Genomic DNA, 27103 nt, shown 5'->3' with positions numbered 1-27103 from the left:
TTATAGACTGTTTAGACAGGAATAGCCACCTTTCCTAGAAGTCCTGATTGAGCTCATGGAAGAATTTAATGATGTCTGATTAGAAAAAAAGATTTAGCATTATACAATCTTCCTCCAAGGAATCTATAAGATTTCTTCCGAGAATTCTTTCCTTATTGCCCATGGATGACGCAACAAACACCCTTTGCTTGGTCATCTGGCACAAAAGGCTATCTTGCATCAAAAGATCGCCATGCTCAAGTATAGCTTTATTTTCACAGAACTAGCTTACAGAAAATGACTTTGGCCCATTTTTATCAACATTTGCAATTGATCTTTCAACTCAGTTAAGACTGATGGATGATACATTGGTATCCTAATGGGGTTTTGTTCTTTGAGTTTGGCCATCAATCCGTTCTCACACTGAACCATTGCAGGAACTCCAAGGAACCCCATCATCTTGAAACTGAGTTCTTGGTCCAAGGAGTTCAAGCAGTTATCCCAATTCTGCTAAGTTCCTTGTGTGCAATTGTGTGCTCCACACAAGTGTCAGGCAATGACCAGCTCCAACAAGAGAGAATCTAACCATCTCCCCTTGACATTCAACAGCATTACCATCACTGAACCACCATCATCAACATCCTGGAGGTTACCAGTGACCAGAAACTTAACTGGACCAGCCTATAAATACTTTAGCTACAACAGCAGGTCAGAGGCTGGGAATTTTGTGGCGAGTAACTCACCTCCTGACTTCCCAAAGACTGTCTACCATCTACAAGGCACAGTCAAGAATGTGATGGAATATTCACCACTTGCCTGGATGAGTGCAGCTCCAACAACACTCAAGAAGTTCGACACCATGTAGGACAAAGCAGCTTGCCTGATCGGCACCCCATATACCACATTAAACATTCACTCCCTCCACCATCGGCACACAGTGGTAGCAGTGTGTATCATCTACAAGATGCACTGCAGCAACTCGCCAAGCCTCCTTCAACAGCACCTTCCAAACCCACAACCTCTACCACCTAGAAGGACAAGGCCAGCAGATGCATAGCCACACCACCACCTGCAGGTTCCTCTCCAAGCCACACACTATCCTGACTTGGAACTGTTGTTCCTTCACTGCAGCTGGATCAAAAACCTAGAACTCCCTTCCTAAAAGAACTTTAGTGTCCCTAAACGAGATGGGACTACAGCAATTCCAAAAGGCAGCTCACCACCAGCTTCTCAAGGGCAATTAGCGATGGGTAACAAATGCTGGCTTTGCCAGCAAAACTCACACCCATGAAAAAGTAAAAAGACAAAATTTAAAAAGTCACTATTGTTAATTTTTTTTTCAATAAATGCTTCATTATTGTGAAAATGGAGTAAAGCAGACAACAGTACAATCTCAGTTACATTGTATGATTTATCCACTGCAATGGCATTGTACTGCAAGTCTTTCAGACCCATTTGGCTTTATTGCAATGTTCTCGACTCCAAGATAGAAAGTTGTGGGTCAAACCACACTCCAGTGATGAGCACAGAACCTAGGTTGACATTTCCATGCAGTACTAAGGAGATGATGCAACAAAAACTTGCATTTATATAGTGCCTTTAAGGCAGAAAATGTCCAAAAGGTGCTCTACAGAAGTGTAATCAGACAAATATTGATACGGAGCCAAAGAAGGAGTTAGGCTTGGTCAAAGAGGTGGGTTTCAAGGAGGGTCTTAAAAGAGCAGAGGGAGGTGGAGCAGTTGTTGCAGGTGGGGTGGGGGGCGGTAGTGTCGGCGACTGCAGAGATTTCAATGCATAGCCCCAGTTGGTTGAAGGGAGTCGGGGATGTACAAGAGTCCAGAGGTGGAACAATGCAGAGTCCCTTGATTGGAACTTAGCGTCACAAATTCATCTGCTCAAGGGTTAATTGAGTGAACACATGTTTGGAGGTTTTTTTTAAGTGAAATCAAGCCTTTTATTTTATAAAGGGTATTATAAACAAATTTAGATTCCTGTCATCCCAGTTCCTACCAGGTGTGCAGGGTTCAATTCGTCCTTATGGGCTTTATGTTGCCTCCAATGATAGGATGAATACAGAGAAGTGTGAGGCGATGCATTTTGGCAAAAGAAGTAGGAAGACGCAATACTGACTAAATGGCACAATTCTAAAGAGTGTACAGGGACATAAGAACCTGGGGCTTCATGTACATAGATCTTTGAAGGTGGCAGGACATATTGAGAAATTAGTTAGCAAAGCATACTACAGGATCTTGGGCTTCATAAATAGAGGTATGGAGTACAAAAGCAGGGAAGTTATGCTGAACCTGCACAAAGCTTTAGTTAGGCCACAACTACAGTACTGTGTCCAGTTCTGGTCACCACACCTTAGGAAATATGTGAGGGTCCTTCAGAGGGTGCAGAGGAGATTTACCAAAGTGGTTCCAGGAATGAGGAATTTAAGCTACAAGGTTAGGGTTGGAAAAGCTGTGTTTGTTCTTCTTGGAGCAAAGGAGATTGAGGGGAGATTTGATAGAGGTGTGCAAGATTACGACAGGTTCAGATAAAGTAGACAAAGAAAAGCTGGTCCCATTAGCTGATGGTACAAGCACAAGGGGGACACAGATTTAAAGTTTTCAACAAGAGATGTGGGGGGATTTGAGGAAGAACTTTTCTTTTTAACACAGCAAGTGGTAATGACCTGGAACACCTGCCTGGGAGGGTAGTGGAAGCGGAGACAATGAATGATTTCAAAAGGAAATTGGATGGGCACTTGAGGGAATAAACTTGCAGGACTACAGGGATAGAACAGGGGAATGGGACTGATTGGATTGCTCTACAGAGAGCCGGCACAGACTTGATGAGCCGAACGGCCCCCTTCTGTGACATAATGACTCTACGACTCTCAATGACTCTATGAAGTTGACGGGGGGGGGTGGGGGGAGGGGTTGGTGTGTATAAATGTTGATCCAAAATACTTTTTGGGAAAAATTGCCTCAGTAACTGAAATATCGAATGTACTAAACAAGGTGTGTAACATAAGACATTAAACATACATGATTCACAATAACATGAAGCTTGCTATAAAGCGGTCTTTTAAGTCATTGAGTACTTTCATTAATATTGAGGGCTTCATCCTCTCTCAAAAAACCTAGAGCTGAAATATTTGCCCAGAGCTATGAATTTGCTGAGCATATCCTGCAGGGTGAGCACGTGTAGTGTGCAATAGAATTTTATCAACTCTAATGAAAAAAATGTTACTTAGATAGAATGTACAGCACAAAAACAGGCCATTCAGCCCAACTGATCAATGCCAGTGTTTACGCTCCACAGAGGCCTCTTCCCATCCCTCTTCATCTAACTCTGTTAGCATATCCTTCTATTCCATTCTCTCTCATATGCATTACTAGCTTCCCCTTAAATGCATTTATACTATTTGCCTCAATTATTCCTGTGGCAGCAAGTTCTACATTCTAACAACTCTTTGGGTAAAGTCATTTCTGCTGAATTCCTTACTGGTCCTACTTATGGGCCCTAGTTTTCATCTTCCCAAAAGTGGAATTATTTCTTGACTTGAAACCTAATAAGTATACCCTCTCAGTCCTGGTAATATCCTTATGAATTTTTATTGCACCCTCTTGAGTACCTTTATATCCATTTAGAAGATGGAGACTACAACTACGCACAGTACTCTAATTGTGATCTAAGCAAGGTTCATTACAAGTTCAACATAACTTTCCTGCTTTTGGATTTTCTCTCTCTAGAAATGAACCGCAGTGCTTAATTTGCCTTTTTTATGACCTTATTAACTTGCATTGCTACTTTTTTAGTTTCCCTTCAGTCCTTAGCAGTATCGGTTTAGTTGTTTTTATAAACATTCATGAAGTAATGTCCAACTGAAAGATCACAGGTCTGACTTTGGAGCAGAAGGCATGCCCTAGACAAAGACACCCGAAAAAGGGTCAAGCCCATGACCGGAGCAGCAGGGTAGCAATGGGTAGATGTAGAAGTGAGGGGAGAGGCAGAGGAGAATGTAAAAGCAAAATACTGCGGATGCTGGAAATCTGAAATAAAAACAAGAAATGCTGGAACCACTCAGCGGGTCTGGCAGCATCTGTGAAAAGAGAAGCAGAGTTAACATTTCGGGTCAGCAACCCTTCTTCGGAACCAGCAAATATTAGAAATGTCAAAGGTTATAAGCAAGTGAGGTGGGGCAAGTGATAACAAAGGAGAAGGTGTAGATTGGACAAGGCCACATAGCTGACCAAAAGGTCATGGAGCAAAGGCAAACAATATGTTAATGGTGTGTTGAAAGACAAAGCATTCATACAGATAAGGTGTTAATGGACTGAAGATTGAACAGCAGCAAGTACAAACATGAAAGAAAAAACAGTGGGTATGTAAACTGACCAAACTAAGATGAAATGAAATAAACTGAAAAAAAAAATTGTAAAAAATGTAAAAAAGAAAAAATAACTAAAAATAAAAGTAAAATGGGGGGGCCTGTCATGCTCTGAAATTATTGAACTCAATGTTCAGTCTGGCAGGCTGTAGTATGCCTAATCAGTAAATGAGATGCTGTTCCGCGAGCTTGCATTGATGTTCACTGGAACACTGCAGCAAGCCCAGGATAGAGATGTGAGCATGAGGGCAGGGGGCAGTGTTGAAATAGCAAGCAACCGGAAGCTCAGGGTCCTGCTTGAGGACTGAGCGGAGGTGTTCCGCAAATCGGTCACCCACTCTGCGTTTGGTCTCCCCAATGTAGAGGAGACCACATTGAGAGCAGCGAATACAGTATACCACATTGAAAGAAGTACAAGTAAATCGTTGCTTCACCTGAAAGGAGTGTTTGGGGCCTGGGATAGTGAGGAGAGAGGAGGTAAATGGGCAGGTATTACACCTCCTGCGATTGCAGGGGAAGGTGCCTTGGGATGGGGACGAGGTGGTGGGGGTAATAGAGGAGTGGACCAGGGTGTCGCGGAGGGAACGCTCCCTTCGGAATGCTGACAGGGGAAGGGAGGGGAAGATGCGTTTGGTAGTGGCATCACGCTGGAGGTGACGGAAATGGCGGAGGATGATCCTTTGGATAGGGAGGCTGATGGGGTGGAAAGTGAGGACAAGAGGAACCCTATCACGGTTCTGGGAGGGAGGGGAAGGATTGAGGGTAGAGGTGCGGGAAATGGGCCAGACACGGTTGAGGGCCCTGTCAACAACAGTGGGGGGGGAATCCTCGGTTGAGGAAAAAGGAGGTCATATCAGAAGCACCGTCATGGAAGGTAGCATCATCAGAGCAGATGCGTCGGAGACGGAGAAACTGGGAGAATGGAATGGAGTCCTTACAGGAGGTAGGGTGTGAAGCAGTGTAGTCCAGGTAGCTGTGGGAGCCGGTGGGCTTATAATGGATATTAGTAGACAACCTATCCCCAGAGATGGAGATAGAGAAGTCGAGGAAGGGAAGGGAAGTGTCAGAGATGGACCATATAAAGGTGAGAGAAGGGTGGAAATTGGAAGCAAAGTTGATAAAGCTTTCCAGTTCGGGGCGGGAGCAGGAAACGGCACCGATACAGTCATCAATGTACCGGAAAAAGAGTTGGGGGAGGGGGCCTGAGTAGGACTGGAACAAAGAATGCTCGATATATCCCACAAAAAGACAGGCATAACTAGGACCAATGCGGGTACCGATAGCAACACGTTTTACTTGAAGGAAGTAAGTGGAGTTGAAGGAGAAGTTGTTCAATGTGAGAACAAGTTCAGCCAGGCGCAGGAGGGTGGTGGTGGATGGGGACTGGTTGGGCCTCTGTTCAAGGAAGAAGCGGAGAGCCCTTCAACCATCCTGGTGGGAGATGGAGCTGTAGAGCGATTGGACGTCCATCGTGAAGAGGAGGCGGTTGGGACCAGGAAACTTGAAATTGTCAAAATGACGTAGGGCGTCAGAAGAGTCACGGATTGTAGGTGGGAAGAGACTGGACCAGTGGAGAAAAGATAGAGTCAAGATAGGACCAGTGGAGAAAAGATAGAGTCAAGATAGGAAGAAATAAGTTCAGTGGGGCAGGAGCAGGCTGACACAATGGGTCTGCCAGGAAGCAGAGAATGCTCTGCAGAGGAGAATGTGTTTATCATTCAAGCAGTCACTGTTTGCTCCTATTGAGGTATATGATAAAAGATTTTACTGTGCCTGTTTTCAGACAATCCATTACAGCAGCAAGACTGTATTGATGAGTCATTTTTTTTTGTATGCAACATTAGAAGGTGATGTGCGTGGTTTGGATGAATTCACACTCAGATATATACCATCATCTCCCACCAGTGATGTGACTCAGCAGTAATTGTCACAGAGCAGTCTGCCATTGAGTACATGGCAACATTAGTGACTTAAACATGTCACTAATATTGATCTATTATTTGTTACGGTCAAGTGAGGAGGGGTCAAAGGACTTCCCTCTTTTCGCTCTCCTTGTTTGACCACAACAAGCTTAAATCTTTCTTAAAGTGGACGTACGGACCAATTCAGTAGGTGTTTGATTACTTACTTGCTATGATCATAAAAAGAACCAATCAAACAGGTTTTCTTGAGTTAACAAAGAAAGAGGTTAACTTTATTGCACCTAAACCTTACTAATAAAAATAATAAACAACATGTCAACTTTCACTCACATACACTCTCTGGAGGTTTACACACACATAAATTGGTTACAGAGTGGGGAAAGGTAGATTTGTTGAGTTAGAGTCCATAGAAAAAAAAAGGTATACAGTCTGTGGGGTTTGGTGATTTGGCTGGCTTCCAGCTGAATTCAGAGGTCCTGAGGTTTTAATTTGAAGAGGTAGATGACTGGTTCGGTGGGTCTCTTGGAGACAGCGTTACGGATGATTTCCTCCAACAGGGTTTCTAACTGTAGCCGTAGTATGCAAAGGTAGTCAGTTAACAGGCGGGATTTGAAAGCTTTCAAGCTGGAATGGAGAGAGAGAGAGAGAGACCCCCCACTCGAGTCTGCATGTGTCAGAGTCCAGTTGCTTCTTCTCTCTCTGCTGCAGAAAGACACAAGCTTATAACCACGGATTGGGAAGGGCTTGGCAGGACCTCTGAATTCAGTCATTCAAAAATAGCAGTTAGCAGCATTTCACTCTCGCTCAAAAGAACATGTAGTTCCTTTAAACTTCCTGGGTCTTGGTTCTTGCTGGGGCATGAGCAGATATTTCGTCTCCCTCCTCGCAAGCATTGCAGTGTTGCAAATTAAGGAGCCATCTTAAGCTGCCAGTAAAGTCATCCTTTTAGCTAGTCTTTTTAAAATGTCTTTTTAAAAAAATATAAATTCAGATTTCCACTCAGTGGATTAAAGAAAATTATCATTCAACAAAGCACATTGGTGTAACATATTCCACTGTAGCACAGACCTTCCTTACACAATCCATAGGCTCAGCAGCAGCATTTTTCAGTAATGCTCCTACTGCTGCGTAAGGCTTTGGCAATCAAAACTCCAAGATGCTGTCATGCCCAGCGTCAACTCGACTGGACAGTAGTTAGCTAGCTTTGAGCAAAGAGTTCTGAAACCTCATAGATGCCCAATGTCTATGCTTCAACAGATCAATGAGAATGGTGAGGTACACTCCAGCAGTGCAATAAATGGAGTAGCAAAGGTGGAACTGGTTGGCACATATGTCACTGAAAGTACTGTGCCATGATAAAGGCATACACTAGTGACAGTGGTTGCTGCCTCTGAGAGCATTAAGCTCACAGCAATTACACAAGCAGAGACCCAAAACTGGGCGCAGATACGAGTAACACAAAGGTCTTCTTTATCACCTGCAGCTCTGCATTTCAGCGTGCAGGTATGCAACAATGCAACTTGTTTGTCGCACACATTGACAATCAGTATTGAGTATTTGTGGACAGTGCTGCTTCGTCATGTACATTGTGATAATGGAAGAAAGACGAAGAATCTATGTTTATATGGAATATGTTATACCATACCTCATCATGTCCTCCGGAGAGACCAAGCACTTCTCAATCAAGTGCAGTTATTATTGTTATGTAGACAAACACAGCACTCAAGTTGTGAATAGTAAGATTCCACAAACAGCAAATCTGATGAATGATCAGTCAATCTTTTTTTTTACTGATGTTGGTTAAAGGAGGAAAGTTGGCTATGAGAACTCATAGAATCATAGAAAGTTTAAGGCACAGAAAGAGGCCACTTGGCCCATCGTGTCTGTGCCAGCCGAAAAATGATCCACCTATTCTAATCCCACCTTCCAGCCTTTGATCCGTAGCCCTGCAGATTACGGCACTTGAGGTGCATATCCAGACACCTTTTGAATAAGTTGAGGATCTCTGCCTCAACTACCCTTTCAGGCAGCAAGTTCCAGACCCCCACCACCCTCTGGGTGAAAAAGTTTTTCTCATCTCCTCATCTGCGCTCTAATTTTTTCTACCGATCACTTTAAATCTATAAATCTTTTAAGCTTCTTGTTCTTCTTAGCATAGTGCCATAATTATGTCCACCTGAACCACCAGAATAGACAGATGAGGCCTCAGTTTGCATCTTATTTGGCACAATCCATTGCTTAGGGTAGTGCCTGCTGTAACTCTTCGCTCTTGGCCAGTACCTCAGCAATTTCTAACCATACTTACCTCAGCAACCTATGATGCATCCCATCCAGACCTGGCAGCTTATCTACAATAAGTGTGTCCAGCCTTTCCAGCACCTCCTCTTTATCAATTTTTAGCCTATCCAGTATCTCAACTACTTCTTTTATTGTTACTTCATTGGTAAAGATAGATGCAAAGTATTCATTTAATACCTCAGCCATGTCCTCTATCTTCATGTGTAGGTTTCCTTTTTGGTCCCTAATTGGCCCCACCCCTCCTCTTATTACCCATCTATACTTATATGCCTATTGAACACTTTTAGATTGCCTCTTATTTCCTTGTCTATTCTTGTACTCTCTCTTTGATCCTCTTATTTCCCTTTTCACTTCCCCTCTGAACTTTCTATATTCTGCATGGTTCTCACTCGTAGTTAGCATCGTAGTTAGCGTTTGTGCACATCTTATCGCCACATCTTGCTTTTCCTTTCCCTTTTTGATCAGTCCTAAAATGGGATCTGATTTTAGCTATATAATTTCTGATAATGGGTCTCAATTGAAGGATTAATCTGCCTTTCAGATGCTTCATGTGTAATTCCAGCAATTTGTTCCATTTCCAATCGATCTTATTTTATGCACAGAGTTCCATTTAGATTTAATTGAACCAGGTATCCAAACCAAGCCAGGGTTCCTTCACTCTGAGGAAACGTTATCCCACCCAACTTTAGAGGTTACTTATACTTTACAATTCTTAGAGCATACTTTTATAGTTACCATTGAACCCCATATATCTTTATCACAAGTGGCACATAATCTCACGTAGATTAAATTTATAGATACTAACCGGATGGGATGCTGTACCTTTAACATAAGAGACAGAGAGAGACAGAGAGAGACCGTGCGAGAGAGAGAACGTGCGAGAGAGAGAGAGAGAGAGAACGTGCGAGAGAGAGAGAGAGAGAGAACGTGCGAGAGAGAGAGAGAGAGAACGTGCGAGAGAGAGAGAGAACGTGCGAGAGAGAGAGAGAGAGAGAGCAGATATGCAAAGAACTTTAAACAAATTAAAATTGCTAAATTTGAGATTGAAGTGAAAGAGGACTATTACCTGTAAACTACACAGTCAAAGCTGTTCTTGGAAAAATCTACAAATGTTTTACTTTGTTCATACCCTCGCTTGATATGTAGTATAAGATACCACTAAAAGACTACTGTTTGATTGGTCATCTATTTTAATTAAAATTAAAATATTAAATACAGGGTAAATTTTGCAAAACCTTGCACTGCCAGTAGTGCCTCACATACAACCTGCCAATAATGGAAAATCATAGGCATACATGACTTGAAATCAACTCATCACAAAACAGAAAATAGTTGCTGCAAATTCAGACTGCCATTCTGTATTCATATTTTAAGAAACATACATAGGTGCAGCTGCTAAACAGATCTTGTACGATTCTAGTAACTTTTACAATAGCAGGTTCGTTATTTGTATCCTGTTAAAACCTTACAGATACAGCCGCAGCAATTGCCAATAATAATGCAAAGATTACATTACAGAGAACCTGATTTTTTTTATTCTTGTCTTTCCAATGTGCAAAGGTCTTTCGTTCAAATGATTTAAAGTATAGGATTAAGTTCAATTTTCTGATGTCGATTAAAGTTCACTGACTAAATGTTGCTGAACTACCACCTTTGATATTTACTCGCTTTAATCGCGACAAATGATTGAACTGTACAATTATCCTGGATTTGTGACTTTACGAGCTTAAGTTACATTAGAGATGCCCTATTGGCACTAAATCAATGTTAATTTCATATGTTTTGTATTTGTAGAATTCTCACAGTGTTTACAGAATAAATATAAAAGTAACCTTCATACCCAGAGAAAGAAGATAGCAAACCGGGTAAGAAAAGAAATACATCAAAGCAGATGTACTGGAGTGTAGGTTTCAGGTTCATTCCTCAGACAATGAAGTGTCAAAATAAGACGTGGGGGATTATCTTTCTTTTTACCTTTTAAATCATTCTCGACAAGATACATTTCTGTTTCACAAGAAAAAAATATCAGTTACATGGATGTAGCAGTTTACTCTTAGTGGTCAGATCCTTTTCAAATGTTCTATTGTTCTACCAATAAAGATGACACCCTTAAAATGACAACATAATTTAAAATGTCAATTGCACGATTGAAGAGAATCCTTTGCTGTGCAAACAATATTCACTCAAACAACCCTCTTGAAAAGGTAAATTTGGCTTGAAGCATGGAGTAACCTTGATTTCAAATTGATTGGGGCTGTTTCCCTGAGTTTTCCCATGAGGGCTGCAGTTTCATGACTATTTCAGTTACAGAGATTGGTAGTAGTGTTGTTTTGCCCTTTGGCTGGCAGTGAAAGAAAGATTCTTATTTAAGATGGTCAAAGAAATTCCAACAGACTACTTCTCTGATATATTATGCTCTTGCTCAGAGCTACAGTAGGTAGCTGAAAGGCTTTGTGATCAAGTTTTATTGTTCAGCATTTTATAAGTACTCATATGCTGAGTTTTAGCACATTGCTAAAAGGCTCAGGTCACATTTATAGCTGTAGTACAAGTAAAAGAACACAGGCAGATATATTTAAAATAGATCGAAAGAATACCACTGTAGAAATTGCTGTGACAGTCAAGTTTTGTTTGGTGATGGGAAGGCGCTTGTATCATTTAACTGACTCATAAAGCATTCCTGCTCTGAATTCTGAGTAATTGAATGGTATTTACAGGTTTTATTTCCGTGCCTTCAGAGCTTACAAGAACTTTAGAGGACACTGAAGAATAGTATCGCAAACTAGGGCCAAGAATTTCCTTGGAGCTGCTCCCATTTCAAGATTGTAACTTCATCAGAAATGGGGCAAAAATCCTGTTTCGGGCCAAGTTACAGCAGGGGAATGGGAACATTTCAGAGGAAAGACCAGCCCAAGTACTTCCAGGATAAAGCAAACTATTTGTTGGATAATTTAGTCAACAGCAGTCACTATGACAGGGGAAAATTATAAGTTACCAAGCATCCTGACCTTTCTGAGGACATATCCCAAATAGGCAGTAAAAATCTAATGACACAGTGTAGCTAGACTTCCAAAAAGCATTTGATAAATGATTTTTCATGAAAAGCTAGCTGGTTAAGCTAAAAGTACTGGGGATTAAGGGCAAACTTTGGGAATGGATAAGAAATTTGGATAAAGGGTAAAAAGCAGTAGATACATGTTATAAGTTATTTCAAGATGGGAGGTAGCGTTCAGTGTTGGGACCTCTACAGTTTCTAATTCAAACGCTTTAGTTCCACACAATGGCAGTAATTTTAATTTGGGGTGATAGTATAAAATAGGCAATTTCAGAACACCCCCACCCCAGCTGACTGTTATACATCTCATGATTTTAATTTACATTTTCATCCGATATCACACATTATACATTGTCGCCCAAAGTCAAAATTACCTCCAATGGATTCGGAAACTCAATGCAAATCATAATTGCAAATGATAACAAACTAGGGAAGCAGTTCATTATGTGGCGACAATTCAGCTTAATTGGGCATAACGTGCAAGTGGACAGAACAATGGACAAGTATAAAGTACTACACATTGGCAAAAAAAAGTGAATAAAAAATAGTCCTTGAACTGTGTCAAAATAGCTAATGGTGAAGTTGGAAGAGAGTCTGGGCATATTTCTAGACTCAATGCTCAACATATCCACTGCCAATCAACAAGGCAAATAGAATGATGAACAATGAAGTAGACATCAGAGAATTTCATGTTAAAACTGCAGTGTGTTCTGGTCAGACCACACCTCTAGTACCATATCCACTGCTGCTCATTGAGACGCAAAGGCCCTCGACACAGTTCAGCGAAGAACCATGAGCTGAACTCTAGATTCAGAGGATAGACTAATGAGAAGAGATTGGAGAAATTTGAGTTCAGCTTTGAAAGAAGGCAACTTAGAGAAGACCTTTTGGAAGTATATACGATAGTAAATAGTTTGGAAAAAGTAGATGTCGTGATGAGGGACTGTAGGGTCTTTCCAGAAAGTTAAAATAAGGTGAGCTGAATGGCCTTCTTCATGTGGATTAATGTTAGAATCTTGAAACCTGTCCTTCAAAGAGATCATCTGCCTCTCACTCAGCCTCAGCTTCTACTGGTTGATGGCGAATTACAATAATATATGTTTAGACTATTAGATGGACCACCTTACTGAGGCACAAAATCTCAGCTTGAAACAGGGAAAGTCTAACAGTTAGCTTGTTCTAAGCCTCCTACTGGCAATCACTTTGGAGAACCAAGTTAGTTGCAGAACAATCCAGAGCAAAGATTGTCCTCCCCTCCTCAATGAAATATGCTGTGATATGGGAATCTGTCCATCGGACCCTACTGAAAAATCTAAAGGTGGCAAAAGATTTCAAAACTAAACATGAGATTTTTTTTAAAGAAGTAAATAAACAGCTGCACATCTGCTCTTTATTGTCATGTAAAAGCTCCATTGCATTTGACAACCCTTATTTATTGTATGTCACAATTACATAAATTCTGCATTATGCCACAATTTTAACCTTATTTGCCATCTAGATTCTAATGAACTCAAACTCTTTAACAAACCAGATCTTCGTGGCAAGCAGCCCATTTCCTTCCAGAGTTCTGATGTTATACAATCAAGTTAAAACCATAAAGTGAAACAATCCTTTAGTTCTGATTGCAAAGGAGAAGGGTGCCCAGCAGCCAGACATATAGGCAAACATTACAAACATCATCAGTTTTCTCCGAACAATGCCCTGAAGTTCAAAACTCAAAGTTACAAAAAAGTACACAGATCTGCCAACAATTTATTGCATGCAATGCTACATGTGCAATCTGGACAAAAAGTGTACAGAGCAACAATTAAAATGAGTCTCTTAATCAACGTCACTCTTAAAAAAATTACAAAGTCAAAAATAACCACATTGACACTTTTTTGTGTTTGTCAAGGAAAATAAGGGCTAAGTCTCCCCAATTTAATGCTGGTGGTGTATTACCTTGCCTTGCCCTCCAAAAACATGAGTGGAGAGTGGAAACTCAGGTACTCGCTGTGCACAATTTCCAACTATAATGGTCAGAAAATCATATTTATATTTTCCAATATATTGTGCTGGCAGGTAAGTAGCATGAAGTCAGAAAATTATTTCTCTAGAGTAAACATCAGAGGTCACGTAGAGAAGCGGTGCAGAACAAAACTTTACTTTCCAACTCTCAGTGCTCACAGCAAGAATTTTCAACCGGGGGTTCATGAGTAAGTTTCAAGGGGTCCACAATACAGAGGGGGGCACTGGAGGAGGGAGAGAAAGAGGCATCGCCATCCCCATGCCATTTGAGAAGGCTCCATTCACTGGATCCAGACTGCCTCCTCCCCACGATGTGCAGTTGAAGCTGAACCACACGTTAGGAGCCAGTCTGCTCTGCATTCCTCTCCCTCCATCACTCACTATTGGCCACCCGCACCCTCCCCAGCTGTTGGATCAGGTGTTGGGAGAAGCAGCTCTGCTGGGACATTGTCAACCACCCTCCTGCTATGGCTGGTGGCAAAGAGGATTAAGGTGAAGAAGTTTTCAATATGTAGGGGAGAGATCTTAGCTGTGTGCTGCATATAATGGAACCATATGAAGAAAGAATGGGTTCAGAATTCTGTTACACCAAGTGCAAAGAGGAAATCTGTCCTTGGTATCAATCCAGAAAACAGTATAGTATAGATTTTATAACTTTTCAAGTTTTACATTTTTTTCCCTCAAGAAAGATATTTTTCTTGCCCTATTAGTTTCATATGACCATGATTTGCATGCAGTAATGAGGCTCCCACCTAATTCAGGTGGACTCCAGCACACCACCACAGGTGGCAGGTGGGACCTGAGCAAGAAAGAGGTGGTAAGTGCAGTACAGCTATTTTAGGGCCCCTACCACCCCACTTCCAGATAGGCCAAGTTAAAATTGGCCCTTATTAGTTAAACTTGAGAAGCTATGATGAAGGATCAAAGCTGCCATCAAGCCTTTGCACTCAGTCACACACGCGAGGAGTACGCTCTCTGATCCAGCGAATTTATTTCAGGCTGGCTGTGGACATTGGCATATGTTTTTACCAAACACTGTCCCATTTAGTTTCTTGTTAAGTAAAACAAAAGTAACTGTTCAATTCCATAGCTAATTTTTACAGAGAAAGATACTTTGTTTTGTTGTTGTTTTACTGGGAGCTCGTGGAATTTTTAGAGCACAGGAGGGGGTGGGGGGTGGGGGGGCGCGGCCACAGACGCAAAAAGGTTGATAACCCCTGGCTTACAGAACGCGTGTGGATTCTTCAACTTGGCAAGCAGGCTCCTGTGAGTGGAATTACCAATTTCATACCAATTTGTCGCAAATTACAAATAGTTATGTTCTGTGGATCTATAACCACCAGGAGGTGGATTGCAAATGGCCACATTATTTCATGTGGAAACCTTACAATTGGTAGAAAGGTGATGTTTATCTCATCAGTCTCAACTATATTTCAACCTGATTCAGAGCTAAAAGATAGCATTCCTGAAAAACATAAAAATAAATTCACTGATCCTAAGCTTCCTATAAGTACTGTTTCCCTAAGATGCAAATGGGACTTTCAGAATTTATCTCATTTGTGAACTGTACCTACAATCTCCTCAGTTACTTTGTCCTCCAACATGTGGGATAAATTGCACAATGAATTGCCATTGAGTATCTGCATAAATCATTGTTGATGAATGTTCAGTGCACTGTTGAAATGCTTTCACACTAATGAGACACACAGATGCATTACAGCTTGAGCCTTATAACTGCACTATTGCAAGAGTAAGACAATATACTGTATCAATCACGTATTCTTCAAAATTAATTATTCACATCCCTTCATTTTATTTTACCTTACAAAATCACCTATTATTTTAGCAACTGATAATTCTGAAACATTGAGCGAAACAAAAAGTTTTTTTTACCTTTACTACTAAAATTAAATGTACAATACATACCTTACTTGTTGTTTGAACTGCCTTTCTGTTCCTTGGAGTTTTTGTGAAAATTGTTGATAATGAGCTTTTCTTCTTCATTTCCATGGGGTACTGGAAACCTTTGCAAAATAAGATAGGTGTTCTGATGAATGGTCACACCCTGAAACGTTAGCCTATTTTCCTCCTTCAGATTCTAGTCAATGTACTGTGATATTTCCAGCATTTGTGTTACATTTTTATATAACAAATCCTTAGATTTATAGATTGCAGTCAATTCTAATCTCAAACTCAATAACTGTTGTGAAGGGTTGTAGCATTTTTTTTTAAATTTGATTAAGAAAAGCAAAAATAAAAAGTAATCATTGGTGTAAAGCACAAAGGAGTAGTGTACGATGGACTTTGAGACCCAGATTTCAGGTTCAAGGGATAGTTACTTCTGGATTTACCACCAGTTTATGCATTAGCACTGTTAGCAGGGAGGTGAGTCACAGCATTTATTGGAGACTAGGTGTTAAACAATGGAAAGGATTGAAAAGCATTGGGGATTTATCATGGCCTGTGCTCCCTAAATCCTTATACACTGGTGCAGTACTTGTGAAGACTGCGGAACTGGCTGGAGACTAGAACTAGAATCCCAGAAATCCCAATCAGGCATAATAATTTCTTTTTAGAAAGTCTATTTGGCAATTGTTGTCAAAGGACAGTGTTGTTTTCTTGCAATCTCATTGGCCAATAATAATCATGTGACAATTCTGTAGTTGTTGCTTTTGAATAATAGCATTTGATTGAGCATTAAGATGGTTTATGGGAAAAATGTTATTGAACAATGTATGCCATTGGTCTGTGGTAACAATTGGTACCTAGTAACTATAAGGCCATAAGAAGGAATGACACCATAACGAAAAACTGACTTCATGGAGCAATCTCAACTGATTATTCTTGGGCTATGAAAAACAAATTCTCTTCAAAAACGTGTCATCAGAGTCATAAATAGCATATAAATAGGGAGGGGAAAGAATTCAATGCTATCTTTACAATAAAAATATATAGTACGGGCAGATGAAGAATAGTAGGTATATAACAAAAATTGCTGTTTGTTACTAAATGCAATCTTTAACTTTTTAGCTGAACTGCAATATAACACTCATGTACCAGACCATCCAATGAAGTGGCAGGATCAATAATGAGGGCAAACATCTATAAACATCACTAAATACCTATTAAAACCCCAGAGCATAGGAGCCAGACCCACTTTCAGTTCTGCAATTTTACATAATATGGAGTGTAGAAAACCAAAAGAAAAACATTTTATTAGTTAATAGCTGAAAACACAACTTGAAGTACAAGGAGGACAGGCGACCATTTAAGGAACAGGTGGCCATCTCCTCCTCCTGTGCCTGGCACAGCAGTTATAAGGTGGGGGGACAGGCAAGATTTCTGAACGCGTCAACATTGATGTCCGCAATCTGAAGGGGCTGGAATGAGGTGAGAAAGTAGATGGCTGACCTGAAGAAACTTGAGCTATAAATGGATATGCCAAGACGTTCAGCCCTTTCAAACTCCTGATTGTTTCCCGTTTCTCCTCGTAAACCTCTATCAGGATATTAACTGGTGCAGTACTGTGGTTAGCAGATACAGGAACCATCGAGTTGGCAATCTGGCCACCTCTTCCAATTTAAATTGCACTGCCTCATCCTCTGTGCTGTACCTAGTGCTCCCTCCTACAACTCACAAATGAACTCTTGGAGTTGGTATACCCATTCTGGACCTTTCCACTGTAGGAGCATGTGACACAAATTGTTATGAGTTGTTCAGTTAGACTCTGCTAATTCCTCCTCTGGAGCATTTAAAAGAGAAAAGTAACAATCATGTGAAATAGAAATTGCAGAGCAAGACATTGTAGCTGACTGTAAACATGGGATTCAACATGCTGTTGGCTGCATGCATTAATATAAAACAGCATGATATGCAGGGTGCTAGCAACAGCAGAGACCTAGAAAAATGCAGGTCTATAAATAAGATTGAAAGGTTCCAGTAAAGGTAAATGTGAGGAAGACAATTGCACATTAGAAGCCAGCATCCAACCCTGAAAGTGTGCTAGAAGGGGAAGATCAGCACATAGAAGTCACTACCTTCAGGCAAGATGATTGCCCAGTCATCAAAATATACCTATGTATCTGGCTTGTTTCAAGGATCTATGAACTATCAGATGGCGAAACTAACCATCTCCCACCCCCACCAACCCAACTTTTTTTTCCCCAAAAATATACCTTGTTCATAAAGATCTGTAAAAAAAATGCATTACAAAACAGTTCAAAACAGCACCAATTGGCATTCCAAAAAGTGCAAAGAAAATCAATCAGTTTTCTTCGATACAGGACTGAGTTGCCTCACAACCCTTCCATTCCATTTTACATGCCATGTACAGCAAACCCATATTAGGTGTATACAGCCCGAGGGGTTTCCCATGGGTTCAGCCCCTCAGTTCACTTTGGTGGGAGGACCTTACACTGTGGTCTTTCCCCATTGAGCCTTTGCAGCGGCTGCTCCAAGCTTTAGTGCCTCCCTCAGCACGTAGTCCTGGACCTTGGAATGTGCCAGTCTGCAACACTCGGTCGTGGACAACTCTTTTCGCTGGAAGACCAACAAGTTTTGGACAGACCAAATAGCGTCTTTCACCGAATTGATGGTCCTCCAGCAGCAGTTGATGTTTATCTTGGTGTGCGTCCCTGGGAACAGCCCGTAGAGCACAGACTCCTGTGTTACAGAGCTGCTTGGGATGAACCTCAACAAAAACCACTGCATCTCTTTCCACATCTGCTTTGCAAAGACACATTCCAGAAGGAGGTGGGCAACTGTCTCTTCCCCACCGCAGCCACCTCGAGGGCAGCGTGTGGAGGGGGCGAGACTCCGGGTATGCAGGAAGGATCTGACGGGGAGGGCCCTTCTCACCACCAGCCAAGCTATGCTTGGTGCTTGTTTGAAAGTTCTGGTGATGAGGCATTCTGCCAAATGACTTTGGCAGTCTGCTCGGGGAACCATCCAACTGGATCCACCATCTCCTTTTCCCATAGGGCCTTGAGGACATTCTGTGCAGACCACTCCCCAATAGATTTGCGGTCAAAGGTGTTTTCCCACAGAAGCTTTCCCACAAAGGATAGGTGGTACAGCACGGTCCAACTGGATGGAGCATTCAGCGGCAATGTGACTAGACCCATCCTTCACAACACATAGTGACACTTGGTGTTTGCATACTGGGGCTCTATGCACAGCTTGATGCAGCCGCACACGAAAGTGGTCATCAGGATGAGGGCAACATTGGGTACATTTTTCCCGCCCTTATCCAGAGGTTTAAACATCGTGTCCCTCCAGACCCAGTCCATTTTGGATCTTCAGATAAAGAGGAAAATTGCTCGGGTGACTGCCACGGCGCAGGTGTGGGGTATGGGCCAGACCTACGCCACATACAGCAACAACGTGAGCACCCTGCACCTGATGACCAGGTTCTTTCCCATGACAGAGAGAGGTCACTGCTTTCACAGGGCTCAGTTTATGGTGTACCCTGCCTACTCACTCCTTCCAGGTTTGGGGGAAAGCCCCAGCCCTTCTGAACCATATCCCTAGCACCTTCAGGTAGTCTGACCTGACCGTGAAGGGGACAAAGGATCGGTCTGCCCAGTTCCCAAAGAACATGGCCTCACTCTTGCAGTGGTTGACTTTGGCTCCCGAGGCCAGTTCGAAATGGTCGCAGATGCTGATCAGTCTGCGAACGGACAGTGGATCCCAGCAGAAGACGTCGACGTCGTCCATGTACAGGGAGGTTTTTACCTGACTGCCTCCGCTGCCTGGGATTGTCACCCCTCTTATGCCCGCATCCTTTCTAATGGATTCAGAAAGGGGAGAGAGGACAGCCCTGTCTGACTCCAGATTAGATCGGGAAACTTTCTGATTCCCACCCATTGATTGAGAAGCGCTACAGATATTTGTGAAGAGCAGTTTGATCCAATTGCGGATTCCCTCCCCAAACCCCATTTTGGAGAGCACGTCCATCATGTAGGTGTGCGATATCCTGTCAAAAGCCTTCTCCTGGTCCAAGGTGATGAGGCAGGTGTCCACCCCACTGTCCCATACATAGGCGATCGTATCCCTGGATAGTGCAAGACTATCAGAGATCTTCCTGCCGGGTACAGTGCAGGTCTGGTCAGGGTGAATCACCAACTTCAGAGCAGACTTGACCCACTGGCGATGACTTTGGACAGAATCTTGTAGTCAACATTAAGCAGCGAGATGGGCCGCCAATTACTGATTTCTGCTCTCTCCCCCTTCCGCTTGTAGATGAGGGTGATGATGCCTTTCCTCATGGATTCTGACCTGCTGCCGGCCAGAAGCATATTCTCATACTTCTTGCAAGTCTGGGCCAACCCAGTCCCAAAGAGCCGAAAACAACTCAACCGGTAAGCCGTCGCTTCTGGGAGTTTTACTCGTCTCGAAGGACCTGATGGCATTTGTCAGCTCATCCAGAGTTAGAGCTTTGTCCAGTCTCTCCCTCATACTGTCATCTAAGACCTCCGTGATGGATGACAGAAAGGACTGGAAAACCGTGCTGTCCGCGGGCTTCACCTCGTACAGCCCAGCATAAAAGGATTTACTGATCCTTAGTATGTCGGACTGCGAAGACGTTACTGAGCCATCCTCCTCCTTCAGGCTGCTGATCACAGAGCTCTATCTGTGTACCTTTTGGAAGAAGTAACGCGAGCACGTCTCATCCTGCTCAATGGAGCGGACTCTGGACCGGAAGATGATCTTGGAGGCCTCTGTGGCAAAGATCGAAGTCTGCTAGCTCTTCACCTCTTGGAGATCCTCCTTGACCTCAATCCTCATCGACTGGAGTGGGACATTTCCCACTGTCTCTCTCTCGCCCTCTGAACACCTTTGAAGATAAAGAACCTCTTGATGGTTCTCCTTGATCGCCTCCCACCAGTGAACTGGAGACTCAAAGAGGGATTTCACGGTTCTCCAACCTTTGTAATCCCTTTTGCGTTCCTCAACGTTCTCTGCGGTTAGCAGTGTAGTATTGAGCTTCCATGTCCACCTGCCAACCCGCTGGTCATCCTGTAAGTGACAATCAGCCAGTAAGAGGCAATGGTCAGAGAAGAACACCGGCTTGACGTCGGTGGACCTGACCGTGACAGCATGGGACACAAACAGGAAATCAATCCTGGAACGGGCAGACCCATCCGATCTTGACCAGGTGTATCTACGCTGCGCTCTGTCTGTCAACCCAGGGTATGGTTTTCCACCATTTTGGATGATGGTGCACACCTGCCCTGGGATGGCAAAGCCCCATCTCCTATGCTCCACATTACCATGTGCACAGTATGATTGACCACTGCTTTTTGACATATATAAATGACTTGGATATTGGAATAGAGAGTAACCTTTCAGAATTTGCCAATGATACCAACCTTGGAGGTGTGGCATACAGGGAGGATGATACCAATCAACTGCAACAGGACATAGATAGGCTAGCAGAATGGGCAGACAAGTGGCACATGGAATTTATACAGAGAAGAGTGAGGTGATGCATTTTGGCAGAGGGATGGGGAAAGGTCATATAGACTTAATGGCACAGTTCTAAATGGTGTGCAGGGACAAGACAGACCTGGAGGTGCATGTGCATACATCCTTGAAGGTGGCAGAACATATTGAGAGAGTGGTCAGCAAAGCACATTGGACCTTGGACTTCATAAATAGAGGTATTGAGTACAAAAGCAGGGAAGTTATGCTGAACCTTTATAAAGCTCCGGTTAGGCCACCACTACAGGATTGTGTTGGTTCTAGTCACTACACTTAAAGAAGGATGCAAGGGACCTTGAGAGGGTGCAGAGGAGGGTTATCGAAATGGTTCCAGGGATGAGAGATTTTAAGGTTACAAGGTTAGGTTGCAGAAGCTGGATTTATTATCCTTAAAGGAGGTAGCAAGGAGATTTGATAGAGGAGTACAAGATTATGACACGGTTCGATAAGGTATACAAAGAAAAACTGTTCCCATTAGCAGTTGGTAAAAGGACTCTCTTTGGCCTCCTTATCTCGAGAGACAATGGATAAGCGCCTGGAGGTGGTCAGTGGTTTGTGAAGCAGCGCTTGGAGTGGCTATAAAGGCCAATTCTAGAGTGACAGGCTCTTCCACTGGTGTTTCAGAGAAATTTGTTTGTCGGGGCTGTTACACAGTTGGCTCTCCCCTTGCGCTTCTGTCTTTTTTCCTGCCAACTACTAAGTCTCTTCGACTCGCCACACTTCAGCCCCGTCTTTATGGCTGCCCGCCAGCTCTGGCAAACGCTGGCAACTGACTCCCATGACTTGTGATCGATGTCACAGGATTTCATGTCGTGTTTGCAGACGTTTTTAAAGCGGAGACAAGGACGGCCGGTGGGTCTGATACCAGTGGCGAGCTCGCTGTACAATGTGTCTTTGGGGATCCTGCCATCTTTCATGCGGCTCACATGGCCAAGCCATCTCAAGCGCCGCTGACTCAGTAGTGTGTATAAACTGGGGATGTTGGCCGCCTCGAGGACTTCTGTGTTGGAGATACGGTCCTGCCACCTGATGCCAAGTATTCTCCGGAGGCAGCGAAGATGGAATGAATTGAGACGTCGCTCTTGGCTGACATACGTTGTCCAGGCCTCGCTGCCACAGAGCAAGGTACTGAGGACACAGGCCTGATACACTCGGACTTTTGTGTTCCGTGTCAGTGCGTCATTTTCCCACACTCTCTTGGCCAGTCTGGACATAGCAGTGGAAGCCTTTCCCATGCGCTTGTTGATTTCTGCATCTAGAGACAGGTTACTGCTGATAGTTGAGCCTAGGTAGGTGAACTCTTGAACCACTTCCAGAGCATGGTTGCCAATATTGATGGATGGAGCATTTCTGACGTCCTGCCCCATGATGTTCGTTTTCTTGAGGCTGATGGTTAGGCCAAATTCATTGCAGGCAGCCGCAAACCTGTCGATGAGACTCTGCAGGCACTCTTCAATGTGAGATGTTAAAGCAGCATCGTCAGCAAAGAGGAGTTCCCTGATGAGGACTTTCCATACTTTGGACTTCGCTCTTAGACGGGCAAGGTTGAACAACCTGCCCCCTGATCTTGTGTGGAGGAAAATTTCTTCTTCAGAGGACTTGAACGCATGTGAAAGCAGCAGGGAGAAGAAAATCCCAAAAAGTGTGGGTGCGAGAACACAGCCCTGGTAAAAGGACTAGGAGACACAGATTTAAGGTTTTGGGGAAGAGATGCAGTGGGAATGTGAGAAAGAACTTTTTTATGCAGCGAGTGGTAATGACCTGGAACTCCTGCCGACAAGGATGGTGAAGGCAGAGACAATCAGTGATTTCAAAAGGAAATTGGATGGATGCTTGAAGGAAATAAACTTGCAGAGCTATGGGATACAGCAGAGGAATGGGACAGACTGGATTGCTGTGTGGACAGCTAGCATGAGCTTGATGGGCTGAACGACCTCCTCCTGTGTGGTAAATGACTGTATCCATGGAGTTTGGTAGTGCTATGTGACAACTTCAATGCAAGAAGTCTAGGGAATAAGGTAGATGAGCTGAGAACATAGATTGACATGAGGGAGTATGATAGAGCTGTTACTGAGACATGGCTGAAAGAAGGGTAGGAATGAGGCCAGATGGGTTGAACTGAAGAACATAAAGGGGAAAACCACACTACTGGGAGTGTACGATAGCACCGCCCCCCCCCCCCCCCCCCCCCCACCCAAACAGTCAGAGGGAGATAGAAGAGCAAATATGTAGGCAAATCTCTGAAGTCCAATAACAATACTAATAGTGGGGGGGGGGGGGGGGGGGGGGGGGGGGGAGGGGCGGGGGTTCAACAACCCTAAATTAACTAAGATAGAATTAATGTGAAAGGCACACAGAATGCAGAATTCTTAAAATACATTCGGGAGAACTTTTTTTTGCCAGTACGTAGCAAGCCCAACAAAAAGGAGTAATTCTGGATCTAGTGTTAGGGAATGAAGCTAAGCAGGTGGAAGGGGTATCAGTTCATGAGTACTTTGGTAGAAGTGATCATAATTTAGTTAGATTTAGGGTAGTTATGGAAAAGAACAAAGATAGACCAGGAATAAAAGTTCTCAACTGGGGCAAAGCTGGTTTTACTAAGCTGAGATGTGATTTAGCTAAAGTGAACTGGAAACAGCTACTTGAAGGTAAATCAGTGCCAGATCAGTGGGAAGTATTCAAGGAAGAGATAGTAAGGGCTCAGAGCAAGTATATTCCCTTAAAAAAAAAGGGTGGGACTATCAAATCGAGATTCCCCTTCGATATCAAGGGGCCTAATGGAGAGGATTAAGAAAAAAAGAAAAGCTTATGACAGATAGCAAGAGCACAATACTGCAGAAAACGTACAGGAATATAAAAAGTGTAGGGGTGAAATTATGAAGGAAATTAGGAAAGCAACGAGAGGGCATGAAAAAATATTTGCAAGTAAAATCAATGAAAACCTAAACAGTTTTTATAAATACATAAAGAGCAAAAGGATAACTAAAGAAAGAGTACAACCTATTAGGGATCAGAAAGGTAACCTGTCTGTGGAGGCAGAGGATGATGCTATGGTTCTTAATGAATACTTTGCATCTGTTTTCACAAAAGAGGATGATACAGACATTGCAATCAGGGAGGAGCAGTGTGAAATACTAGATGAAATTAACATAGTGAGAGAGGAAATATTAAGGGGTTTAACATCTTTGAAAGTGGATAAATCCCAAATTCCCAGGCCTGGATGAAATGTATCCCAGGCTGTTAAGGGAAGCAAGAGAAAAAATAGTGGAGGCTCTGACCATCATTTTCCAATCCTCTCTGGCTACACGAGTAGTGCCAGAGGACTAGAGGATAGCTAACATTGTACCATTATTGAAAAGGGAGAAAGGGATAGACTGAGTAATTACAGGCCAGTCAGCCTAACCTCAGTGGTGGGAAAATTATTGGAAAAAATTCTGAGGGACAGGATAAATTTTCACTCAGAAAGTCATGGATTAATCAAAGACAATCAGCACACATTTGTTAAGGGAAGGTCGTGTCTGAGTAAAATAATTGGATTTTTTGAGGAAACAACAAGCAGGATTGATAAGGGTAGTGCATTTGATGTAGTCTATATGGATTTTAGCGAGACTTTTTATAGGGTCCCACATGGCAGATTGGTCATGAAAGTAAAAGCCCACAGGATCCAAAGCAAATCGGCAAGTTGGATCCAAAAGTGGCTCAGAGGCAGGAAGCAAAGGGTAATAGTTGATGGGTGTTTTTGTGACTGGAAGTCTGTTTCCAGCGGGTTCCACAGGGATCCCTTGCTTTTTGTGGTATATATCAATGATTTGGACTTGAAAGTGCAGGATATGATTATTAAGTTTGCAGACAATATAAAAATTGACCATGCAGTTGATAATGAAGAAGATAGCTGTAGACTGCAGGAAGATGTCAACGGACTAGTCAGGTGAGTGGAATGGTGGCAAATGGAGTTCAATCTTTAGAAGTGTGAGGTAATGCATTTGGGGAAGGCTAACAAGGCAAGGGAATATATAATAACTGGTAGGATACTGAGAAGTGTAGAAGAATAGAGGGACCTTGAAGTGTGTGTCCAGAGATCCCTGAAAGTGGCTGGACAGTTCTATAAGGCAGTCAAAAAGGCAAATGGGATACTTGCCTTTATTAGCCAAGGCATAGAATATAGGAGTTAGGAGTTGGAATTGTATAAATAGTTAGGCCACAGATGGAGTACTGCATGCAATTCTAGTCACTGCATTATAGGAAAGATGTGATTGCACTAGAGAGGGTACAGAGGATATTTACGAGGATGTTGCCTGGACTGGAGAATTTTAGTTAGGAGGAAAGATTGGATAGGCTATGATTGTTTTTTTGGAACAGAGGAGGCTGAAGGGAGACCTAATTAAAGTGTATAAAAGTATGAAGTTCTAGATAGAGTGAAGATGAAGGTCCTAATCCCTTTGGTTGAGAGGTCCATAAACAGGGGCCACAGATTTACGATAAGAGGTATGAGGTTTAGAAGGGATTCAAAGGGAATTTTATTTTTACCCAGAGGGTGATGGGAATCTGGAACTCAGTGCCTGCAAAAGTGGTAGAGGCAGAAGCCCTCATAACATTTATAAAGTACTTGGAAATGCACTTGAAGTACTGTAACCTGCAAGGCTATGGATAAAGAGCTGGAAAGTGGGATTAGGCTGGATGGCTCTATGGTGGCCAGCACAGACACAATGGGCTGAATGGTATGATTCTATGATTCTACAGAGTCAAATCAAAAACTTCACTCGCAGTCAGACCTGGAATTAGTAAGCTCAACAAAGGGTCAGATTTCACACTACTCACAACTGGTGCTACATAGGCAGTGGGTACAAAAGAGTCAACTATCTATATTGATACAAAGAACAAAGAACAGTACAGCACAGGAACAGGCCATTCGGCTCTCCAAGCCTGCGCCGATCTTGATGCCTGCCTAAACTAAAACCTTCTGTACTTCCGGGGACCGTATCCCTCTATTCCCAGCCTATTCATGTATTTGTCAAGATGCCTCTTAGACGTCATTATCGTACCTGCTTCCACCATCTCCCCTAGCAGCAAGTTCCAGGCACAAACCACCCTCTGTGTAAAGAACTTGCCTCGCACATCCCCTCTAAACTTTACCCCTCTCACCTTAAACCTATGTCCCCTAGTAACTGACTCTTCCACCCTGGGAAAAAGCTTCTGACTATCCATTCTGTCCATGCCGCTCATAACTTTGTAAACCTCTATCATGTCACCCCTCCACCTCAGTCATTCCAGTGAAAACAATCCTAGTTTATCCAACCTCTCCTCATAGCTAATGCCCTCCAGACCAGGCAACATCCTGGTAAACCTCTTCTGTACCCTCTCCAAAGCCTCCACGTCCTTCTGGTAGTGTGGCGACCAGAATTGCACGCAATATTCTAAGTGTGGCCTAACTAAAGTTCTGTACAGCTGCAGCATGACTTGCCAAGTTTTATACTCTATGCCCCGACCGATGAAGGCAAGCATGCCGTATGCCTTCTTGACTACCTTATCCACCTGCGTTGCCACTTTCAGTGACCTGTGGACTTGTACGCCCAGATCTCTCTGCCTGTCAATACTCCTAAGGGTTCTGCCATTTACTGTATACTTCCCACCTGCATTAGACCTTCCAAAATGCATTACCTCACATTTGTCCGGATTAAACTCCACCTGCCATTTCTCTGCCCAAGTCTCAACAAAAGATGAGCCAGCCAGTTGTATAAAACTGCTACCAGTGGTTCAAGAAGATGCAAAATTGGAGAGAGAATATGGTGTAGGGACAAATCTCCAAAGTGAAATCAATGGATTTCTCAAGGCAGCTAGGGATGGGCAATAAATGTGGATGACGCCCAGATATTGAGAATAAACTAAAAAAAAAGGAGGCACAGGTATACCATGGAGTTGGGGTTGAGGTTTGTCTCTAAATGTGTAGGTTACCAATGACTTCAACTTCCAGGCACTCACAGA

At 43.0% G+C, this 27103-nt stretch overlaps 1 protein-coding gene across 2 annotated transcripts in view; it reads right to left on the bottom strand.

The window, feature by feature from the left end:
• Window positions 1-27103, bottom strand: part of LOC137380713 (uncharacterized) — a 360734-nt gene that overhangs the window by 271524 nt on the left and 62107 nt on the right. For both annotated transcript variants that reach the window (XM_068052983.1, XM_068052984.1), the window contains one exon: window positions 15566-15663. In XM_068052983.1, coding sequence (XP_067909084.1) covers window positions 15566-15663 — 98 coding nt within the window. The remainder of the gene's footprint in view (window positions 1-15565; window positions 15664-27103) is intronic.

The sequence above is a fragment of the Heterodontus francisci genome, chromosome 20 (genome assembly GCF_036365525.1).
Source record: "Heterodontus francisci isolate sHetFra1 chromosome 20, sHetFra1.hap1, whole genome shotgun sequence".
NCBI classification, from domain to species: Eukaryota; Metazoa; Chordata; class Chondrichthyes; order Heterodontiformes; family Heterodontidae; genus Heterodontus; species Heterodontus francisci.
This window is presented reverse-complemented; position numbering and strand designations above follow the sequence as displayed.